Raw genomic sequence first — 21,042 nt, forward strand, 5'->3', positions numbered from 1 at the left:
AAAGTAGGTATTTTAATTATAAAATACTAATGTATCATTTATTTTTAGTGTAAAAAAAAAACATATTTATTTTAATAAAAATTATGTGTAGAATTGCTCATTTTATTTGTATATCATTTTATTAATATTTCACAAAAAAATATTTACCTAGGGTAATAATGTCCAGTTTATTTAATTACATTCTTACTATTTCGTCAGATGAAAATTGACTAAATTCATTGTTTAATTTAAAAAAATGTTTATTTCACTCAATGACAGTTTATTTTTAAATATATCTATTTGAATATTATTATTTTTTTATTCAACTTTGATGTTAAACATGTTAAATATAGTTTAAATCAACATTTTTTTAAATTAATTTAATAACATAATAATATAATGATGAATGTCCATGATTGTTTTTGTGCAGTAGTGTGGAAAACACACAAAACTTTAAAATGTAGACAAGCACTCATTTGGTTGACTGTAAAATGCGGCTTAGATCGCCATCTAGTGGACATAAAACGTAATCCCTTCTCTTTGGCTCCCAATCAAGTTTTATACCAAGGGTGCCAGTGTGGCATCCATAAAAGAGAGCAAATCACTATCAAGTGTCACCAGACGCCTCTAAAGTGCCTCATTTAACAAGCCTGTGATTTATTCATTTATTTATGTATTTTTTTTTTCCAGTGTGTGGACTGTAGAGAAGAGAGAAGAAATGAGAAGGAGTCTCCCAGTGGTGGGGAGGAGGAGGGTCGCGGAGTCCCAGCCCCTCCGCACTCGGCTGGTGCGCCTCTGCTGCAGCTGTGCGCCACACGCATCATGATTCTGTGCGCGAGTAGCACGCTCCTGACCTTCTTTGTGGCTTTCTGCACACCTGCGCGCGGATTGACAGGTAACGCGTCTTCTTAGTTTGAATTAATAATCAGCCTCACAAATGATAGAGTTTCAGTTTGAAGTGAGAGCACTTTTGCTTCATGGCAATGAATGCATGGAGGATCGGGGGAAGAATAGGTGTGGTTTCAGGATTGTCGTTGCACCCTGATGCTGAGTGGGTGAAATCTGAAATGTGCTTTTGGAATGTTGTACGAGTTCCCCTGGAAAAAAAACATAGAAGTGCACCGAATTTAGAATGTTTACATTTCATATTGGTGTTGAATACTGGTTGCAGCTAATTTCGACACACCTACTTTTTCTTTATGTGAGATATTAGTGATATTCATGCAAAGTCTTGTTTGCTTAAAAATCAATTTTTAGGAATTATATGATAGATTTTCTATGCAATTTAGCATTTTTTTGTGCAATTTTTACCTCATAGTGGACATATTCGAATTACTATCTATACATAATGTTAAAAATTGTCAGGAAGATTTTTGTCTTTTCTTTTTCTTTCTTTCTTTCTTTCTTTCTTTCTTTCTTTCTTTCAAGAACATTGGCTTATAGAATGAAACCTCATTGTCATTGTGGTTCTTTTGTTTGCTATTGTTGTTTAATTGTTCATATGGCTTTGATATTAGGTTTGGAAATGACATTACTGATGCTTTTTTGTTGTATGGATGAAAGGGAGCATTTTTTTTCGTCTAATCAGATAGGATACAAAGTATTAAAAAAAAAATGGGGGGATGCCAGTATATCTTCTGTAGCTGTATTATTAACTATGTATTGCTACTGGACCGATACCTGAGCTCAATGTATTGGTACAGCACTTGCAATGGTGGCCGATGCCAGTATCGGCAGCCCTCTTGTGGCTGTTTTACGATCAAGAACTACAAATTAGAAGAATAGAAAATTGCCATTAATTTTATGAAATTTTGAGGAATAATGTTATCTTGAGATATATTGGTCTTCAAAAGTATGTTACATATCAAAAGTATTAGTCGTATCGGTCTGAAAAAAAAAGTGGTATTGTATTTCTCTTTGTTACAAGATTTGTTGTTTTTTGTACCAAATAGACAAACCAGAAATGTTGCAAATTTATGATTTACAGTATTCCCCTAAATTTCCAACTTGCACTTTCCTGGAATTTGACTGTACTGGTGTCTTCAGTCTGATATGATTCACTGCAAAAATATCCTTGAAATTATCTTTCGTTGAGAAAAGCAGACTTGGAAATGCGACCAAGGGAACATTTTTCCAAGTTTACATTCCTCTTCACTCCTCGGCAGCGTCGTCTCTTGTCTCATTTCATTTTCTTCCTTTTTACTTACTGTCGAGTAACTTGGGGAGCTCCTTAATGTAATCACGGGTCAGCTGCCGACCTCTCCAAGCTTCCCTCTCGGGCATTTTTACAGTAGTTGTTAAGGGAGATGCGAACGTTTGCTCGTTTACTTGCTCTATTCACATGTCATCGGCTTGTCAGCGTCATATTTATCAAGTGGTTTAATGAAAGTGGGCCGGCGGGTGTATGTGGACACCTTGGCAACGGGAGAACAGAGGCGTAGTGTATTTGGATAATGTCAGCACACCTCCTTGCGGAAAGTGGGAGAGTAAGTGAGACAGAGGAGGGGGGGGGATCATGTCCTTGCAAGCCAGTGGAATTTCATTTCCCTGCCCCACTTAACATGCCAGAATTCTGCAGGAGCTTTCGCGGTTTTTATTGATTTGATGGAGAAAATGTAAATGTCGTGTAGGACAAGGTGGAGAAAATGTCTTGTGAGCACAATGGGATTGTGTTTCGTGAGCTGCAAGCACCTGCGAATTGACTGGCTGCCCCAAATGCCGGCAGTGACACGTCTCGTCATGATGTCATGCAATACTTTCAACAAGCCACAAACATGCTCAGCTGTCACTACAACAGTGATGTCATCAATGTGAAGGGCAACCTCCAAGGTCAAGCACAATTTTTGCGCACTTAATCGGACTCAAATTAAAACAATTCTACAGGTGAAGATTTAAGTATGAATGTTCTGCTACAGGCAATGTTACTAACAGGTGACAACACTTAGAGTAACAAAGCCAGTTGGTTGTTATAAAAGTATTACGATTATTCTCATATTTCATCTTCTTTCAGTGACAAAATTAATGTAATGTTCCAAATTTATCTAGTAAAATTTCAACTTTGTCATTCTACCTCATTTTTGGAATTCAAAAACCTAATTGTAATATCACGTCATGTTATCATATTTTGAGCTTTTTCAACTAAAATTTCAACTTCATTTTTTGAATTAGGATTTGAATCTTAATTGGAAATACAAATGATTAGACTTCATTCTTTGCTCCTGTAATATTTCTATGACGTTGTTCTTGTAAAATACAACCATATATAACATTCTGATATTTTTGTTGCGATTATGACTTCATTCTTCTAAAATTAGACGAAGATGTAATATGACGACTTTATCACAACATTGCAGCTTCATCCTTTGAAGCTTGACGTACTTCTTAATCATGTATACAAATAAGTATATGCTTAACTCAATATCATGAGATTTATTTCAAGCCTAGTAATGCCAATTTAAACATTCTTGTAAAAAGCCAAATTTAATGACATAACATTTAGGGCTCTGTTTTCGAAATTGCAACTTCATTCTTTGATTTTGACTGCACAATTGTGTATATTTAACTATTTAATAGTTTTTTTAAATACTTGTATTTCCAACTTTACGTATCCTAACATAATTCCATCTTATTTGACATAACATTTAGGGCTCGATTCATGTGACTGATGCATATCCTGTTACGGGGCTGCGTTAGACCCGATGTTGTTAATTTCGCTATCAAACTCAGGCCGGCATACCGTATCTGCGAGAGGGAGGACTGCGCCACTGTGGGAGTGGTCCCAGCTGACTTGAATCATGGCCAATGAAAGTGGCTCCTTTCATTCCCTTTAAATGTATACAACACAGTTACAAAAAAAGTTTATGCTTGTAAAATTACAACTTTAGTACACTTTTAATTCGTTCTCACAAATAGAATGCTATTCTTCTAAAATAGCTCTCTTCAGAAGTTTGACTTAGTTTTAGTCTCATTATATCATAACTTATTTTCATCAGATTGTAAAATCGTTTTGATAATAATGTCTTTCTGATGTTTGACTTGACTTTACTGAAATAGCAACAAGAAATCAGCATTTGTGTTGATTGATGTGTCGGTGCTAATGTGGAGAGCCGGAGGGCAACCATTCATCTGGCTGAGATGGAGGCTGCCGCCAAAGTTGAGAGCGGTCATTTGGGGTCAGGTGTGAGGGGAAGACCGACAGGTGCGGTGAGGAATTCTGCAGCCTCAGGCACGTTATGACACTGAGGACATTTACAAAGGAAGCGCAATGGAAGAAAAAAACATCATCGGAATTGTGATGGTATCAGCATATTTTTTGGAAGCCTTCTGTATTACTGCCAAATGTCCTTATAGGGAATCGGACAGAAAATGCATTTACAGATGTACAGAGTCGGACTGAAACCTTTTTGTTGCTCACATTACATCACTGGTGGGCTGAGCTTGTAATGGGAATTTAAGGTCAGTTATTGGGGTGAAGGGTACATTTGTGGGGTTGTGCAGGAGGTCAACGTTTGGCATTTTTGCAGAAAGGTGGGAGGTGCTCTTGTGTTTGCGGATCCTTTACATGCCTGCTTTGACCTCAGGGATCACATCTCTTTGTAAACATGCATACAGCTTTGTGGTTTATATATATCTTTTTCAAAATAATGTCGGCTCCCTAAATGGTGTTTTCCACGTATTGAATGTTGGTCTGAAACGTATGACGCACACTGTAAACTCAAACAGTATGCGTGCGTGATTTGTATTCCAGCGGAGAAGCCCTTGCGGACACATAATGGGAAAGCGACTTCACTGGTTAAGAACACGAGGGAGAGCTGGGAGCCTTCAATCCATCTGGATGGAAGACCGGTGGAGCGCTTTGTGTCCGGCTCCAACAGGCCATTGAGGACTCATCGCTACACTCGAGTGGGCAAGGAAAGCCGCTCTCCCTTAGTGGAGGATGTAGGTAAGACAGAGTCAACCTTTTAACAACAAGAGGATTCCGTTCCGTCTTAAAATGTTGCATATTTTGTGGAGATTTTTTCCATAGAGATTTGCTACAATACAATCTTGGTACTTTTTGTGGGGTTCAAAAAGAGGATTTTAGTTTTTAGATATTAACTAAATCATTCCCAGCTATGTAAAAATAAACATCCAAGACAGGTCATGTCGTTACTTTACGACTAGGGATTGCTGAGTGTGGCCTGCTTTTGCCATTATTTCATTTTCTTGCATTTTGTTTTTAAAGCCGTAATTCAATGGTGGAAAGAGCCAACCCATATCTTGCTAGCTGAGATCACTTGCAATCAATGACTAAAAATAATTAAAGCACAAAGTAAACAAAACAGATTATGTGAGTAAACTTGTAATATTATTACAATAAAATAATGCTATGGTGAAAAAAAATTGTAGAGTAGCTGTAACCTGATCCCAGCCTCATTTTAAGGTATCAGATAATTGTGGAGTCTGCTGATACAAGCCACCAATACTTAAGGCAAATAATAATAATAATTATAATTATAATTATAATAGTAATCTGACATTGAGTAAATCCTCCTCAGCAAAACATCTGCGTCAAGAAAAAAGGTCTTTGTTCACAATTTTTTGTCATTATGTTCAATAAAACGTTATATATCAAAAGTACTAAACAATATCAGTACTCTGTTTTTGTGAGTACTCAGAGTGAATACTTGTGCTGGTATCAGTCTGAAAAAAATGGAGCAAGCGGTTCAGAAGATGGATGGATGGATGGATTGAAGTAATATAACTACAAAATAAAGTTGCTACAAGAAAAAAAGTGTCGACTTAAGAGAAACCTCTCACTATTAAATGGACAATGTCGCAATGTTACAAGAAAGTTATGACAATAACTTTGTCATATCATGAGGAAAAGTGGTAATATTACTAATATTATAAATTTGTATTTTTCATTGAAAACCGCATATTTACTGAGGGAACAACAACATTCCACACAGGTGTGTTTGTTTTGTTCCCTTGTAATATTCTTCAGACATTGTCTAATACAATTACGGCTTTATTCTTATATTCCATTTTTATTCTTGTAAAATTATTTTTTCCCTCCACACAGTCAACAGCAAGTCCAGTGAGTGTGCATTGTAGTCGCCTTGACATCTGTAAAATTCTGTAGCCATATGTCTGCAGTTGTTCCCCAATCCCCGCTCCCTTCCCCCCCAAAAAGCGTCCTTGCAGATTTTGTGTTATTTCTCCGGCAGCGTCGTAAATAAGGTGCAGCTCTTGCCTTTGCTTCATAAATGTGTCTAGCCTGCTACTGTTGGAAGCATCAAAGTCAGACTTGTTTTGACTTATTAGGAGCAAGCCAGCAGTAACAGAGGTGGAGTGGAAGAGATTTGGGGGAAAATAAAACACTTTTTAGAGGGGAAAGTTGTGATGGATTCTTAGAAGAAACTTGTTAAGGGAAAGTTAACCGAGAGATCACCACAGCGTCACATAGAAAATCTGATGAGATTGAACATGTGAGGTGCATCAAAACGTCTTTACAAGGTTCATATTAATGCTCAGTTTTGAATGACACTAAGGGTGAAAATCATGCATTCACACAATGGAAAGTAGTTCAGAATGAATATGTACTTCCTTGACACTAATGATTCCTTTCAGGCATCTGGGGCCATCTTGTGGCATTTTAGCACATTATAGAAACTGCACTAAAAACACAAATTATAGCACCAATTTAATTTGTAGGTTCTACAGAAAAAAAAAAAACGTAAATAGGTTGATTTGTGAGTAGCAAACCATGAATAGGTGTGGCTTCACAGTATACAATTTTACATGTTTATATTTTTTATTTTTAGATCCTGACTGGGTAAAGCTTGATGGCTTTGCTGTGCTGAGCAGCGCACCTGTCAGCAACACATCAACAGGTAACACCTGACAACTAGCTATAATGTCTTAAAAGTATCTAGTTTTAAGTATTTGGGGGATAAAAGGTTGATGTCATCTTTAGAGCTAATTTGCTGGAGGTTGTTAATTTGATACCTCTCTGGCAGTGTCAATCAACATCAGCATTATTATTGTTGTAAAGGCCCTTTTTTTTTTTTTTTTGGGATCCCAATTGATTAGTGATTAGTCTAGGAGATGTCTTAAAAAAAACATTTTTGTCACAAATAATGTATCTATGTAATTTTTGTGACTTGTTTTATTAAGTGCCATGAGATGTTCCTAATATATGGGCAAATAGGTCAGGAAACATTGCATTTGATTCCACAAGTTATATTGTTGGCAGTTGATTTACAGTATAGACTAATATGATGAGAATGGAGTACCCCCCCCCCCCCCCCTAAAATAAATAAATAAATAATTGGGTTAAGATGATCCATCACATTATGTCCTTCACCTGTCTTCAACAACGGGTGGACTAAGAAATCACAGATTATCACTCCTGTCTGAAGGAGTGGGGCGTCAAATCACTTCCCTACTGTGTCCCCAGGCACATCACCATCTGCCTGCATGTCTTTCCTCATCCACTATGACACCTCCCTCCCTTACTTGCACCCACTTTCACCCATCTTGCCTGCCTTCACATTCAGACAGCTCATACTTCTGCTTCTGTCTCCTTCACCACTGTAACCATTTCCCTTTCGAGCACCCACCAAATAATAAAAACACTGTCTTCTTTGATCCACTTTCCATGTCTACACTGCAGTCTGCTTGTCAAACTCTTCTGGAAACAACAGACAGAGCAATTTGGAATCACTGGTTTAGTGGTGGGCGACCTGTGCCAAACTATGCACTTGGACTGTTTCTCAAGAAGACTTGGGTGCGGGGTGGCTCGTAAAAATTTACAAAAAGAAGAATTTGTCTATTCAAGACCAAACGGCGTTATTTATGATTCGATTTGAGAAGGAATTTGAGGAGCGACTGAGGTTTGGATGAATAAAATTGAATATATTATTCAGCTCCGTTACAACCAGAGGAAAATGCATGGAAAAGGACAAACAGATAAATCGCACTTGTGAAAAGGCACTAAAAAAGGTAATTCAAATAATTGATTTGGCACCTTTTCCTTGGGGGAGCAAACTCAATGGTACGGAATGTAAAGAGTAGAGCCAGACACACCAAAGTCAGTTAATTCATCCACAGACAAAGGTAGAGATATCGAGATTTTAGGTGAAATTTCTGTACGTGGACTTCCCAAATAGAAAAATCGGCTTATTAGCAGTCATCATGATGGACCAGGTCATCTCTATTGCTCCTAAACACTCGCTTCCTTCTAATTCTTGCAACACTTCTGTCTACAATATGGGTCTCAAACTCGAGGCCCGCAGGCCAAGTGAGGCTCGTGGGATGACATTTTGTAGCCTTCTACTTGACATCAAAGTTTCAGACATCATTACAACTAGACATGCTGAGGAGTTTGCAAAACACAAGGGAGATAAGCAAGATGACAAGGTTACCGATCACAACTTCAGGACACAGAGAGCCGTTTTTCAAATTTACTCCCTTAGGCCAAATGTAGCTCAGCAAGCTGCCAGGTCTCTGACAGCAAGAGTAGGCAAGAAAAACCTACAGTATGTTCTGAAGAATTGTTCCAGTTCAGAAGAACCCATTTGCTTTTTTTTTTTAAACTGTTATAATTTACGATTGAGAAGATTGGATAAGTTTTACTTTTTGGGAGGAACACTTTTTGAGAGAAACCCTTTTTTGTTGGAATACCCATACTCTACCCACAGAGGCCCCCAGGTAAGTTAAGTTTAAGGCACCTGATCTACAAAGTCCTGTACTAAACTCAAAATGTAAAATGAGTGGATTGTTTGATGGAAATGGTGGTCCTTTAAGCAGTTCTAATCCTGAGCATATGGGGACCCATTTTGCAATCCGAATGTAAACGGGTCCCTATAACTATATATTTGTTCTGTCACAGGTCCAGTCAGGTCAGCATATCCTGCGGCCAGAAATCAGACCGCTCTGAAGCGTGCTGCTAGGGTGAACAGAACAGCTCACCGCCCGATTGCTTCGAGCCCCAGGACATACAGGAGGAGGGCCCCTCAGTCCTCCACTGGTCCCCGGCCGCCTGAGAGGGGCTTTTTCACAAGGACAACTTCGCTGGCGAGGAGACACCAACACCACAAGCCTCAGTCTGATCAGAGGAACCGTAACACACACAAATTAAGTAAGACATCCTAACCATTACATAGCAGACAAAGTCTTAGGCTAGGCTTAACTGCGGGTTTCAGCTACATGTAGAATACAGTGACAGGAGTATAATGAGTACATTTTGTTTGTTCAATTTTTAGTGTCATTAGTGTAAACCCTGGTCGTGCCTGGTATCCCTCTCTATTCATAGCATCTGAGTCCGTTCATGTGGTGTCACTGCAGGCACAGAAAGCCCAAGGCCAGACAGCTCCTGCTAACCATGCGGCAACCAAATTGACCACACCAGGTATGTTGCGGTTGTTTTGAAAACGCTCACATAATTGGTTATCAACTCATTGCAAGGAATTTAAATATGTATTTTTGTAATATCCTAACCAGAGCCACCCAACTATGAGGCTAAGGACATCAGTGTCAGGGTCATGTCTCCAAAATCAGTCCTCATCTCGTGGATCGACCCCGCTGTTGAAATGGGGAAGATTGAGTCTAATGAATTCAGGTAAAGATGAAGAAAATACCAAACATCTTTCAATGAACAAGTCCAGAAAATGAACTTATTAGAACTAAAGCTCCACTTGTCTCATCAAAGATCCTACACAGTAAGGTACAGGGAGAAGGGTGAGTCGGCACGCTGGGAGTACAAAGAGAGCACCCAGCGGAGACTGATGGTAGACACCCTGTCTGCTGATAGCATGTATGAATTTGCCGTCAGAATCTCTCAAGGAGAAAATGATGGCAAGTGGAGTGTATCTGTCTTTCAGAGGACACCTGAGTCAGGTAGGAGCGTGTGTTCTGAAGGCTGCTTTTAAAGAATCCTAGTCCATTTTATGGTTTGAAGTACTTCAAGCTAAACCTTTTCCTATTTCTGTTGCCCTTGTTTTACGGATTTGTTCTCTCCGCACTTGCAAGCACCATCTGGGCCACCGGAGAACTTTGAAGTCAAACCGCTACGGGGGAAAGGAACTGCTGTGACAGCCACTTGGGATCCTCCTGAAGAAACCAATGGCAGGATACGAGGTATGAGCAGAATTTATCATTAACGGAACATCACTTTCAGATACTGTAAATTTTGTATTTGGCTAACATTAATACCCTGCCCGGGAATTCACCTCAGGTCTCAAGAGTGGGAACCTGGCATGATACAAATCCTGTAGTGCTAAAGGTCTTTGGTTGAAGAGTCCCTGTACCTTTCTTCACAGCATTTGTTTATCCTCCACTTCCACACAGAGTACATCCTTTCCTATGCTCCTGCCCTGAAGCCATTTGGAATGAAAAGTGTGACATACCGAGGAAGCACAACCTCAGCTACTATAGAAGGTCTAACACCTGGAGATCGGTACATCTTCAAGATCAAAGCCACCAACAGGAGGGGACAGGGACCACTAAGCAAGGCTTACAGTGTTGTCATGCCAGGATGTAAGAATGAGTTAGTGTGTACAGTATGCATGTAAAAATTGTTTACATGATGAATTTAAGAGAACTTTTTTTTTTGCTACCAGCCAGCAGCGTTGTTTCATCGTTCTCAAGAACCAAGGACACCCAGAGGACTAGCTACAATCCTTCCAAACATGATACTACCAATGACAAATCAGAGCTCCAATCAACGGAGGCACCAGAAGAACCGACCAGACCCACTCAGCCACGCAACTCTGCACCTGGCAGTAGGCGGACGCGCCCACTTTCTCAGACCCGCTCTTATCACAGCATCTTCTCCTCAGTAAGAGGTTCAGTCAGGAATGGCGTAAAGAGAGGCAGAACTTCAACTAGAGAGGATGAGGAGGATGATGATGATGATGATGAAGAAGAGGATGATGATGAGAGAGTACCAACAACCTCCTCTCCGGAAGAAGATACAACAACCATGGAGTCTGAACTCGAGACAAAAGAACCATATAATGATGTTTCCCCTGAATCTGAGGATGATATTTATAGTGAGGAGGATGAGCCCCCAACTCAGGAGACCCCGAGCCTAAAGGTTTTTACACTCTCCCCAACTAAACCCGCATCTGTTTATCCACAGCCAAGAAAACCCATAAAGCTCAGGGTCCATCAAAAAGGTGGCACCCAGACTTCTTCCTCTTCATCATTATCATTGCCATTGCCTCCAAAATCGTCCACTTCACCTTCTACCACTACACAGCGTAATATGGAATCAGAGGACAAAAGAAAGGATACAACCTCTACACGCCTCCAGAGCAAAGACATTTCCAATCAACCCAGTATAGCATATAACAAACCTACCATTCCGGTTATAAAGGATAACAACTCAGAGCCTCAGACAAAGCGCACAGCTGTGGGCAGGGGATCTGCATCATCTGGCCGGACCAATGGATCTGGCTTTGGTGCAAGAAACGGTTATGGTCGAAGGAACCTAGGAATTCCTTTTAGGGGAAATTCAACCAGAACGTTCAATGGTTATAGACCGGGTATAACTTCACAGTCGCGTTTGCCAAGCAGGACTCAGAATCAGGCCATATCGCAGTCCACCTTACCAGACCAGTCTATCAAGCAGCAAACAGCAAATGCCTTTAATGAAGCGACAGTTGGGTCCACTTCAGAGGGAAGGATTAATGGCAAAACAATATCAGAACCATCTACCTCTGAGAAATCGCAAATCACATCTTCCTCCACATCAAATAGTGCTGTAGCTTCAGATACAAACACCAGAAGCACTTATCCTTCTGTATCACAGAGCAGCTTACAAGAACCAATATCTACTTCACACAGAGGATCACAAAGCTCCTTACATAATACAGAAAAGTCAAATGCATCACCAGAACGTGGCACAACAAATGTGGGGATACTTGACCAAGAGGCAACCAAAGTTGAAGAACCTACTTCAAGCTACAAAGAAGATCCCACAGAAGAGAAAAAGGAAAAGGGGGAGAGTGTTCCTGATAAAACAACTTATTCTCGTCCCCGAATTAGCCCTTCCCTTCTGGAAAGATTTAAGTTCCCAAGCAGGTCAGGTTCAGAAACACGAGTCTCATTTTCCAGACAGGGTGGCAGGTCCCCTTGGAGCAGAGCTTCATCCTCAACGGGGGTAGACAAACCCATTCTGCGGGGGATACCCAGCAGGGACTCAGTGGCCACAGGTTCTACAAGTGTGTCCTTAATACAAGAGACTAGTGAAGGTCCAACTGCTACTTCCTCTCGTGACTCACTAAAAAATGATGAGATGGGGGTGGATTCTTATAAACCCTCATTGACTGACAGAAATGCAGAATATAGTAACTCAAGACATCCAACACCACCAGCTCCTTCATCGTCTTCAAACTCTGACTCTCATCATTCTGTACATGTGAAATCAGATGACAATGACGATAACAATTATGATAAGAAGGACTACCTCGATAAGAGTGACAGAGAAAACAGTGGAATTGATAAAAATGTTGCAGAACCTGCAGTGGACCAAAATAATCCAGCCATAACATCAACTGAACCACACAGAAACACAGAGGACAATGAGAGTGTAGCTACAAGAGACACCCCTTCAAGGACGACCTCATCGTCCAGGGTCCCTCCATTTTACCGCCGTCCTAATATTGGCATGAATGGGAGGATACGCTCTCCTCATCTTGCAACCAGACAGTTTGGTGGATCCAGAGTTCCCACCAGATCACAATCAACACACAACTCTAGACTGGGTTCTTCAACATCTGATTCCACCTCTTCATCTGCCCACTCTTCATCATCAAATCTTCTCAGACCACTGTTCACATCAGATCGCAATGCTAGCAGAATCTCTACTCCAACAAGGACTGGGGGACTCACAGAAGGTAGAATCCAGTCTATATCATTGTCACCATCTTCATCTAGAGACAGCTCTAGAGGCCAGGGGGGCAGAAGTCGCTATCCTCTCCTCAGAGGCAAAACAACCAATGGAGGAACTCTTATACCCACCAATGGAAATGGTAAAGTCAAATGGTAAAATGCATGAAACAATATGATACGTGACATAGTAAGATCTTGATTAAGACAATGACTGTAAAAATCTTGTCATTGTTTAGGTCAAAATGGACGACCAACTCTGACAGCAAAGGATACTCATGGCACGAGCAAGGCTGTTGGTCAAAGGCTTATTACTGGACCTGATGGAAACAAATGGGTAAATTCAGTGACATGAGATGATCTTAATGATTTAACATTATGAAGTGTTGGTAGACTCACTTGTAGGACTGTTGTTAAGTCTCCACCACTTACATTTTGGTTTATTAAGTTGGTAGATTTGGAGTTGGGCATTCTTATGAACCAGGATGGAAAAGTCCTCCAAGATTCACAGGGCCAACCAAAAAGAGTAGTGCTTGGCGAGGACGGACGCACCATTTTCGGTAACATACTCTCAATTGCAGAATTTGCTTTAGCTGTGGTTTTAGAACACAATCATCGGGTTCAGTTAATAATAACTCCTTTACTTCCAACTTAATCACCAGACCATCTGGGAAGCCCGTTGCTGAACCAGGAAGGCATGGCTTTGTTTGGTCATGGCCGGGATAGTAGCCCAGTGGTCAACCCCAAAGAGAAGATCCTCATGGTTGGAGGGAAACCACTGCTTGGCTTGGACTTGCCTCACCTCAGGACCACCACCACCACTACCACCACCACCAGAGCACCAACCACAACCCCAGTACCCACCACCACAGAATCGACTACGGAGCAGTCGACCACCGAGGAACCATACCCTACATGTCCACCAGGAACCTTCTTCAAAATAGATGAATATGGGGATCCAATGCTTGACTCAGATGGAATATTAAACTGTTACTCAGAAGGTGAGTCTTTGAAACACTGAGTACAGTATAGACACCTACGTATTAGAGCTAAGGTTATATTTTGGCGTATGATTACAATGAACAGTAGTTCTCGTTGTTACATGATTGCTTGTTTGCTTATCTTTGCTCTCGTGAGATCTTGATATTGGTTTTCTTTTCCTGTATTTGATGAATTAGGTCTTGGGTTAGGTTTTTGGATATGCATGGATGAACTGAGCCAAACACAAGTTGTTTTGGCCGATGTGAGCCTTTGGCAGTCAAACTTTCACTGCAGGTGTTTGGCTGTCTAAAGAACTATGTTGCACATGGGCAGCATTTGATATTTCCCTTCCCTTCTATTCATTTTTTCTTTTCGGTTTTGCACATTACGGACCACAGTGCCACTGCATAATTTGAAGACTGTTGTACTTAAGTTGACAATGACGCAATGCCAAAATTTCCTGGTACTGCATGACAAGAAGCAATGAATGAGCTAAGAGCTAATTTAAACCTGTCGAAACAAACCCCACAACTTTTTCAAACTTAAATGTGTTTGTTGACTAGCCCCTTATTCACATACACACGCACACTGAAAATGTGGGCAGAAAAACCATTACACATGAATAACGCTTGTTTTGATTTAAGAAAATGGGGTCTGTTTAGAATGATCTCATACAGCTGCCTGCTAATGACTCCATTGTGTTTGACATACTTCATGGTGGACATTACAAAGGATTCATGATCCAGTCTGTTGTTGGGTTTGAGGTAAAATCATTCCTGGCTTAGCAAATGCTCATAAACACTTTTGTTGCTAGATGACTTGTTGCTCCAGACTACCCTGGCTCCAGCGACCACGACGACACCGCCGACAACCACCATCGCCACCACCACAACGGAAATGCCAACTCCTGACACCAGACCTGGTCGAGGTCCTTTATCAGAGTTTGACGACAGCGGGAAGAGGCGATTCACAGGTAATTTAGTGCACCACTGCTAAGCGGTACTATTTCCAGAATGGGGTCAACCAGGTTTTCAACTTAAGGGCGTAGAGCCAATACAATTAGGATTGTTAACCATTGTCTCTTGCTCCTCGGTTGAGCAAATTCAAACGAGCATTGCCATGTTTTAAAGTACCAGTAACAATAAGGAAAATGGGATCATCACAAGGAAAAGCTGCTTAAGGCATTTTTAACACTCTGCTTCCCTTTTTTTTTTTTTTTTTTTTTTTTTTTTTTTTAAACTGTTCTTTCATGTGTGCTTTCTCACTTATTCTAATTCCTTTTCGCCTCAACTGGTTGCAAAAACACAGAAATGTTATCTTGGCTCACATGAAAACAACACTTACTGGATGCTCCAGTTAAATGGAAACCACATCATGTCAAAGGTCCATGTCCATGTTTCTTTGTTTAGTTACGGTGATTTTTATCACTATTAAGCCATAAAACTCCTGATAAAATATTTCTGTTTGGAGAGGTAATATTGTCTATTCATTGAACTAGTCTAGAATTGCAAACATAGTTTGCAATGTTGTTGCGTATAATTGGGAAAGGAAACCTAAACAGTTTAACTAACTGACCAAAACTCAATCAAAACATTAACGATTCATGCAAACGCAATCAAATTCAGCTAGATGAATGTTGATCCAAATAACATAAGCCGCATTTATGCCTCTTGGAGCAATCAAAACATGAAAACTGTTGGCACAAGCGTCGTAATCTACCAAGCTGGGATTTTACCCAGAACAAGACAAAGACATTAATCACAACTACACTGATCTGAACTAATTCTTTTGTTTTCTTTTCTGTTGTGTTCTCATCTTGTTGCTGTTTTTGTTTTGAAGAACCAAAGCCTCATAATTATATAAAAAAAATGGAAATACTTATGTATATTGTGTACATTTTGACTTACTTACAAGTAGTTTAGAGTAAGTCGTTTCCTGTTTCTAGTTGGACAACGTCAGCCTCAGTGAGAGGCAAGCTGTCAGTCCAAATAAACATAAGTGCAGTTAAATCTTGTTCCTCGACTAAAATCCTGAATTTGGAAGCATTAACTTAAGGACACCTAATAAATAGAATGGTTAAATGTGATGCAGTGGGAGCCCAGATAATCTGAATTTAAGGTCCTTTGAGGGGTGAACCTTGAAAAGCAACACCACCCCAACGTATGCCAAAACTAGCATAACACTCATTGAAAAACTGCTGAAACTTTCCTTTTGACTTAGAAATGACGAGGCAGCAGCCATACAGTTGTTACAAACTCTTCAGTGTAATGATATAAAGGTTGTTGGAGTTACCATTGGTGATGAAAATGTGAGCTTAACGCAATTAGTCGATAACGGCATGCAATTCTTTGTGAGCAGACAGATTTGCTTTTATCAGCCTAATCCCAGAGACTCGCGATGGCTCATATTTGCTCCAAAATCAACATTTGGTCCTTTGGACGCAGTTTATTTTGGTCAGCAATGTGATCACCTCCCTTCACATGGCGCCATCTGAAAATTATTATTCTCCCTTATTATGTGCAGCGATAAAAACAGGCACTGAACCGAGTAAAACTGTACAACTAAAAAAACAAGTGAAATTTGTTATCTTAAGCCAACCTTAACTCTCGTTATTCTTTCTTTATATACGTGCATGTTTTAAGTGAATCTACGTCCAGATGAACATAGATCACAACGGCTTAAGTGATCATTCGTATAGGTTGCATAAATCCCCTTTACAATAGCCTCCACGTAGACCGAGTGAATTGTTTTGAATGAGCCTGATATTATCCTGAATAGACAGCTTTTATGTGAACTCTGCTGCTGCCGTTTCCCAGTCATATTTCATCCGTGTTGGAGTCTCACATGCCAGATATGTCGACATGTTTGGATTACAAGTGCAGCGTCTCAAAACGGAGGATCTTTACTGTTGATGAGAAAACTTTCGTCTCGCAAGAATTTTGCAGGATTTCATATGAAAAATGATTGAAATCAGTCTTATTGTAATTAGAAGACTCTAAGCGGTTGGAAGTCCCAGACAGAATAGACAGAATAAAGGCATATAGGATCAAATAAGAGTGGCTAGATGAACTAAGAGTGACTAATGCTGGCCCATAGAAACTGCATGGCAACTGAAAACATCAGCATAAGGGGCATTTGCATAGCAACATCATAACACAATGACTCCATAACACAACCCAAAAAAACAAAACAACTGTAAAAAAGTAGACTGGTGGAAGAGACCAAAGGCCATCCTCGGATCAACTTCTTGAATTGCACCAGGCTAGTTTACTCAGTTTAGTGACACTCCTATTTCTTAAAACTACATTTCAAACATAATATACAATACGTAAATTGATGTATAGTTCCCTGTAAAACTATCATTTTTCTTCCCCCAAGATATAGCTTTTTGTGGTGTACCCTACATGGTTCATAGTTGAAAATAATTGCTGTTTATAGTTAGAAAAGGTACATAAATGGTCCAAAATGGCAAAGGGACTGTCGGTACCTTATTTGTTTACATTTAAGGGCATAAACAAGTGCTAGGCCTACTATGTGAACAAGCTCGCTGTTATATGCACTGCAGTTTAAAGAAATTAAGAATAGTAGTAAAAGTAGTGGTCTAGACTCTAGACCATAGAAGGGTAAGTTAATGCAATGACATGTCAACGGTTATTGTTTGTCTACTTTTGTACTTTCTGTCCACTGATCTATTCCAAGGATGTATTGCGGCATGCAATGCTGAATTTTTTGTCGGTCATAAGATCATTAATCATTATCATTTAAGCCCCAGCAAGAAGACACTGGACCCTTAAAAGTACAAATGTAGCACATTTTTTCAGACAGTGTACAAAACATTGGCCCACGTTTCAATATAAATCTACTCTCAATAATACCACATGACGTATGACAATGTTTGGATATGAAATACGGGAGTTGTGTGATCCTCCATATACAATACAGTGGGAGCTGACGGTCTGTGGAATGTAGATACTGACACGTGGAAGAGTCTCGGCCTGCGCCGAGGCCCAATCATCTGCAGAGGTGGGAGCCAGTCCAGGCTCCTGTGGTTGCCTCCAAATCCCAGTTAAACTCGGAATTCACAGCTGTAGGTCCAGCTGGCCTTCTCAGAAACTCCGAAAACAAAGAGGCAAAGGAGGAGACAGCGGAAGGACTTGTTTCGGATCACATAAGTCAAAAATCAGCGTCCAGAATTTCATTTCAAAAGGAATGAATACGATCTGGTTCCAAGGTCACATAGACCAGCAAAGTCATCCTAAAAGGAAAAGCCATTATGTTTGTTTTGAAATATTAATCAGTTGACCCCATTTCGCGTGATACACTGTTGAGGATTTTGTATAAATTGCATCATGCTGAATTTTGTCCTCGTCTTCTTACTGCCTCCAGCGCCGTATGTCAACTACATCCAAAAGGACCCAGGAGCTCCGTGCTCCCTGACGGAGGCTCTGGAGTATCTCCAGGTTGACATCCTTGAAGATCTGATCAAGAATGACAGTCGCGCCTTCAATGAGAAGCAGCCTCCCAAAAATAAACCCCATAATCTCACTGTGGTTGCCATGGAGGGATGCCATTCATTTATCATCTTGGACTGGGGACGTCCACTGAAGGGTGATATGGTTTCAGGTAAGAAATGCTGGATTATAAGTGTAATATTCCGACAGCCTTTGGTATTTTATATGTTAAACATTCCAGATGATTTTTCGGTATGACCAATTTCATACAAAGCCGTCTCTTGTGCTCTTTATTCACACGCCCTTGAGTTTGTGTGGCTCAACATCGTCAGTTTGCTGTTAGCAATTTCTCAGTTTCTTCAGTTTCTCACGGGGAAAAACAAAAAGTCTGACGTATAAAGGCTAAAAATAACGACTTAAGATTAGGTCCTTCTGTGTGAAAAGTGTTGGCCTATCAGAAAGGGATGCCTAATGTTTTATTTGGCAGACAGACACATGAGCCCCTTCTTGTGTTGTGGGACGGGCCGTCTTCTGATGTGTAAAACAGATAGCGTCTCCAGTACCACATTTTGATGGTTGGGGGTTGAATGTGGCATTTTCCTTTTCATCCGTCGAGTGTTTCCTTCCTGCTGGTGTGAAAGATATGTGTTACTTAAAACCTCTGTTTGATTGGCCAACAACTGAACATTGTTATCCTGGACACAAAGACTAAAGGTTGGATGCTGGTCTTGGTTTGTATAAGATGAAGTAGTAATAAATTCTCAACCCCCAATCTGATGCAGTGGTGAGAATACTTTTCTGAAGGTTTTCAAGGGGTGTGGGAGGAATCAAATTCTTTTGGAATGTTTCATTCATAGTTGAAGTAGGGGATGACAGAGCAGGGTACAAAAAATACAACTTGTGTAGTATGAAGTGGAATATTTCCATTTCCCCTTGTCAACAGCCAGCTGTGTTGATTTGGCTCCAGTAAAAATAGTACAGTCTCAAAATCCAACAGACGCACTTTGATGTGCTGCCATACGTCGTTTCAATATATCTTTAAAAGGGAATTTCTCCAGGGTGCACGACCCTCAGCCTCGGGTCACGTACAAGATTTGAGTGCTGACTGCATGAGTGACAAGAATGAGAAAACAGACGTTGGCTGGACAACAGTCAACCAAAAAAAGTATTTTTTTGAAATGGTGGACCCACCATATGGTTTAAAAAATAACCTTAAAAAACCCTAAACAGATAATACACCATTTGTGTGTGTGTGTGTGTGTGTGTGTGTGTGTGTGTGTGTGTGTGTGTGTGTGATGTTCCAGGGTACATGGTGCACAGTGCTTCATATGATGACGTGCTCAACAATCGATGGTCCTCTAAGCTATCCAGTGGGACTCATCTAGCTGTGGAGAATCTCAAACCCAACTCCAGGTAACACATAATCACCTTGTAGCGCTTGCACTGTGAATACAATCAGAAAGTCGTGGAAGCGTGAAACTGCCAGTGTTTCGCATTTATGACTCACGAGTACGTTCAAGCGTATTTGCAAGTATATATGCTCAAACGTGCTCATAAATACGTTTGGAATGTACATGTAGGCAAAATGCTACAACAAAGAAAAATAAATATAATATATATTTTTTTTTTTAAATGATACAGTAGTAAAACCGATTCGTTTCAGGAGGGCCTAAGCATCATGTGTGATCGGGCCCTAATCAAAATGGGTAACATCTTGTCTAATTGATTTATTCTTCGCATCCCCGCAAAAACGCATGACTTGTGTGCGATGTTATGAAGCGGTTGAGCCTCTGGTGCTTGTTCTTGGCTCCGCCAGTGTTTATTTCTGTTTGTGGGATTGTTAGGACACGATCCCAGCATCACACAATACACAAAATATGCCTGTATCTGTTTGTATATTCATTTTTATGGCACTGATGTGTAGCCTTTATGAGGGGATGATTTTTTTTCTTCTTTTTTTGGCCAGCTCGATGCTGATCCAAGCGCACTGAGTTTGTTTGGATGATCAGGAAGTTTTTCAATTTTGAGCAAATGTGGTGGCATGTGGAGAAATATGTTTTGAATATTCACCACAAACATGTCATCTTCTAATTAAATCAACTTGTGGAAGGTTAAAAGGGTAGATGAGCACTTTGCCTGATTTGTGTCATTAAAAAAAATGTTGCTCTGAATCTTACGTGGCAGAATGCTTCATGAAAGTTCATTTATGCATAATTCTGCTAATAAAGAAACCATCAAACTGGTTTCATGACTTTACACTTGGCCTACAGATGATTCGAAAATGAACCCTCCCATACATTTATCTGCACATGCTGAGAAGACTCTCCATAACAATCCAGATAAATTTAGCTCCTCCGATTCATTTCAGAAAAAGTTACAAAGAAAAATGCAAAAAGGTTAATTTACTGTATCATCTAATGCACAGGTGTCTCTTTAGCGGCTGCTGACAGCCAAGCAGAGCACCTGTTGCAGACCACAAACAATGGAGCTGTGTTTCAGTGTCAACTTTTCCAAGAGTTTGTTAAAGCTCCTCCCTAGCAACCGCCGTGTATCCAAGCAGGCACGGCTGTCTTGGTGACTGTTATTCATGGGACCGTTGGTGTGGGACACTGTTGGCATTTCCCAATGCTTGAGGCTCCTTCTGCTTGCCAGACACCCACACACACACACCCACACACACACACACACACACACACACACACACCATGTACACACCATATGTAGACCCTCTGATGTGGACATGTTTCCACAAGGT

At 40.3% G+C, this 21,042-nt stretch overlaps 1 protein-coding gene across 6 annotated transcripts in view; it reads left to right on the forward strand.

The window, feature by feature from the left end:
* The window catches only part of fndc1 (fibronectin type III domain containing 1), a 57,225-nt gene that overhangs the window by 31,664 nt on the left and 4,519 nt on the right, over positions 1-21,042 (forward strand). For 5 of the 6 annotated variants that reach the window (XM_077511487.1, XM_077511489.1, XM_077511490.1 and 2 more), the window contains 16 exons: positions 670-874; positions 4,727-4,921; positions 6,786-6,854; positions 8,855-9,103; positions 9,278-9,373; positions 9,466-9,583; positions 9,674-9,861; positions 9,994-10,101; positions 10,312-10,500; positions 10,584-12,998; positions 13,095-13,192; positions 13,304-13,415; positions 13,518-13,856; positions 14,651-14,809; positions 18,223-18,459; positions 19,592-19,700. In XM_077511487.1, the coding sequence (XP_077367613.1) occupies positions 670-874; positions 4,727-4,921; positions 6,786-6,854; positions 8,855-9,103; positions 9,278-9,373; positions 9,466-9,583; positions 9,674-9,861; positions 9,994-10,101; positions 10,312-10,500; positions 10,584-12,998; positions 13,095-13,192; positions 13,304-13,415; positions 13,518-13,856; positions 14,651-14,809; positions 18,223-18,459; positions 19,592-19,700 (4,886 nt within the window). Of the gene's footprint in view, positions 1-669; positions 875-4,726; positions 4,922-6,785; positions 6,855-8,854; positions 9,104-9,277; positions 9,374-9,465; positions 9,584-9,673; positions 9,862-9,993; positions 10,102-10,311; positions 10,501-10,583; positions 12,999-13,094; positions 13,193-13,303; positions 13,416-13,517; positions 13,857-14,650; positions 14,810-18,222; positions 18,460-19,591; positions 19,701-21,042 lie in introns of those variants that run through there. The other variant, XM_077511492.1, reaches the window with a different exon arrangement.

Source organism: Festucalex cinctus, chromosome 21 (genome assembly GCF_051991245.1).
Source record: "Festucalex cinctus isolate MCC-2025b chromosome 21, RoL_Fcin_1.0, whole genome shotgun sequence".
Taxonomy (NCBI): Eukaryota; Metazoa; Chordata; class Actinopteri; order Syngnathiformes; family Syngnathidae; genus Festucalex; species Festucalex cinctus.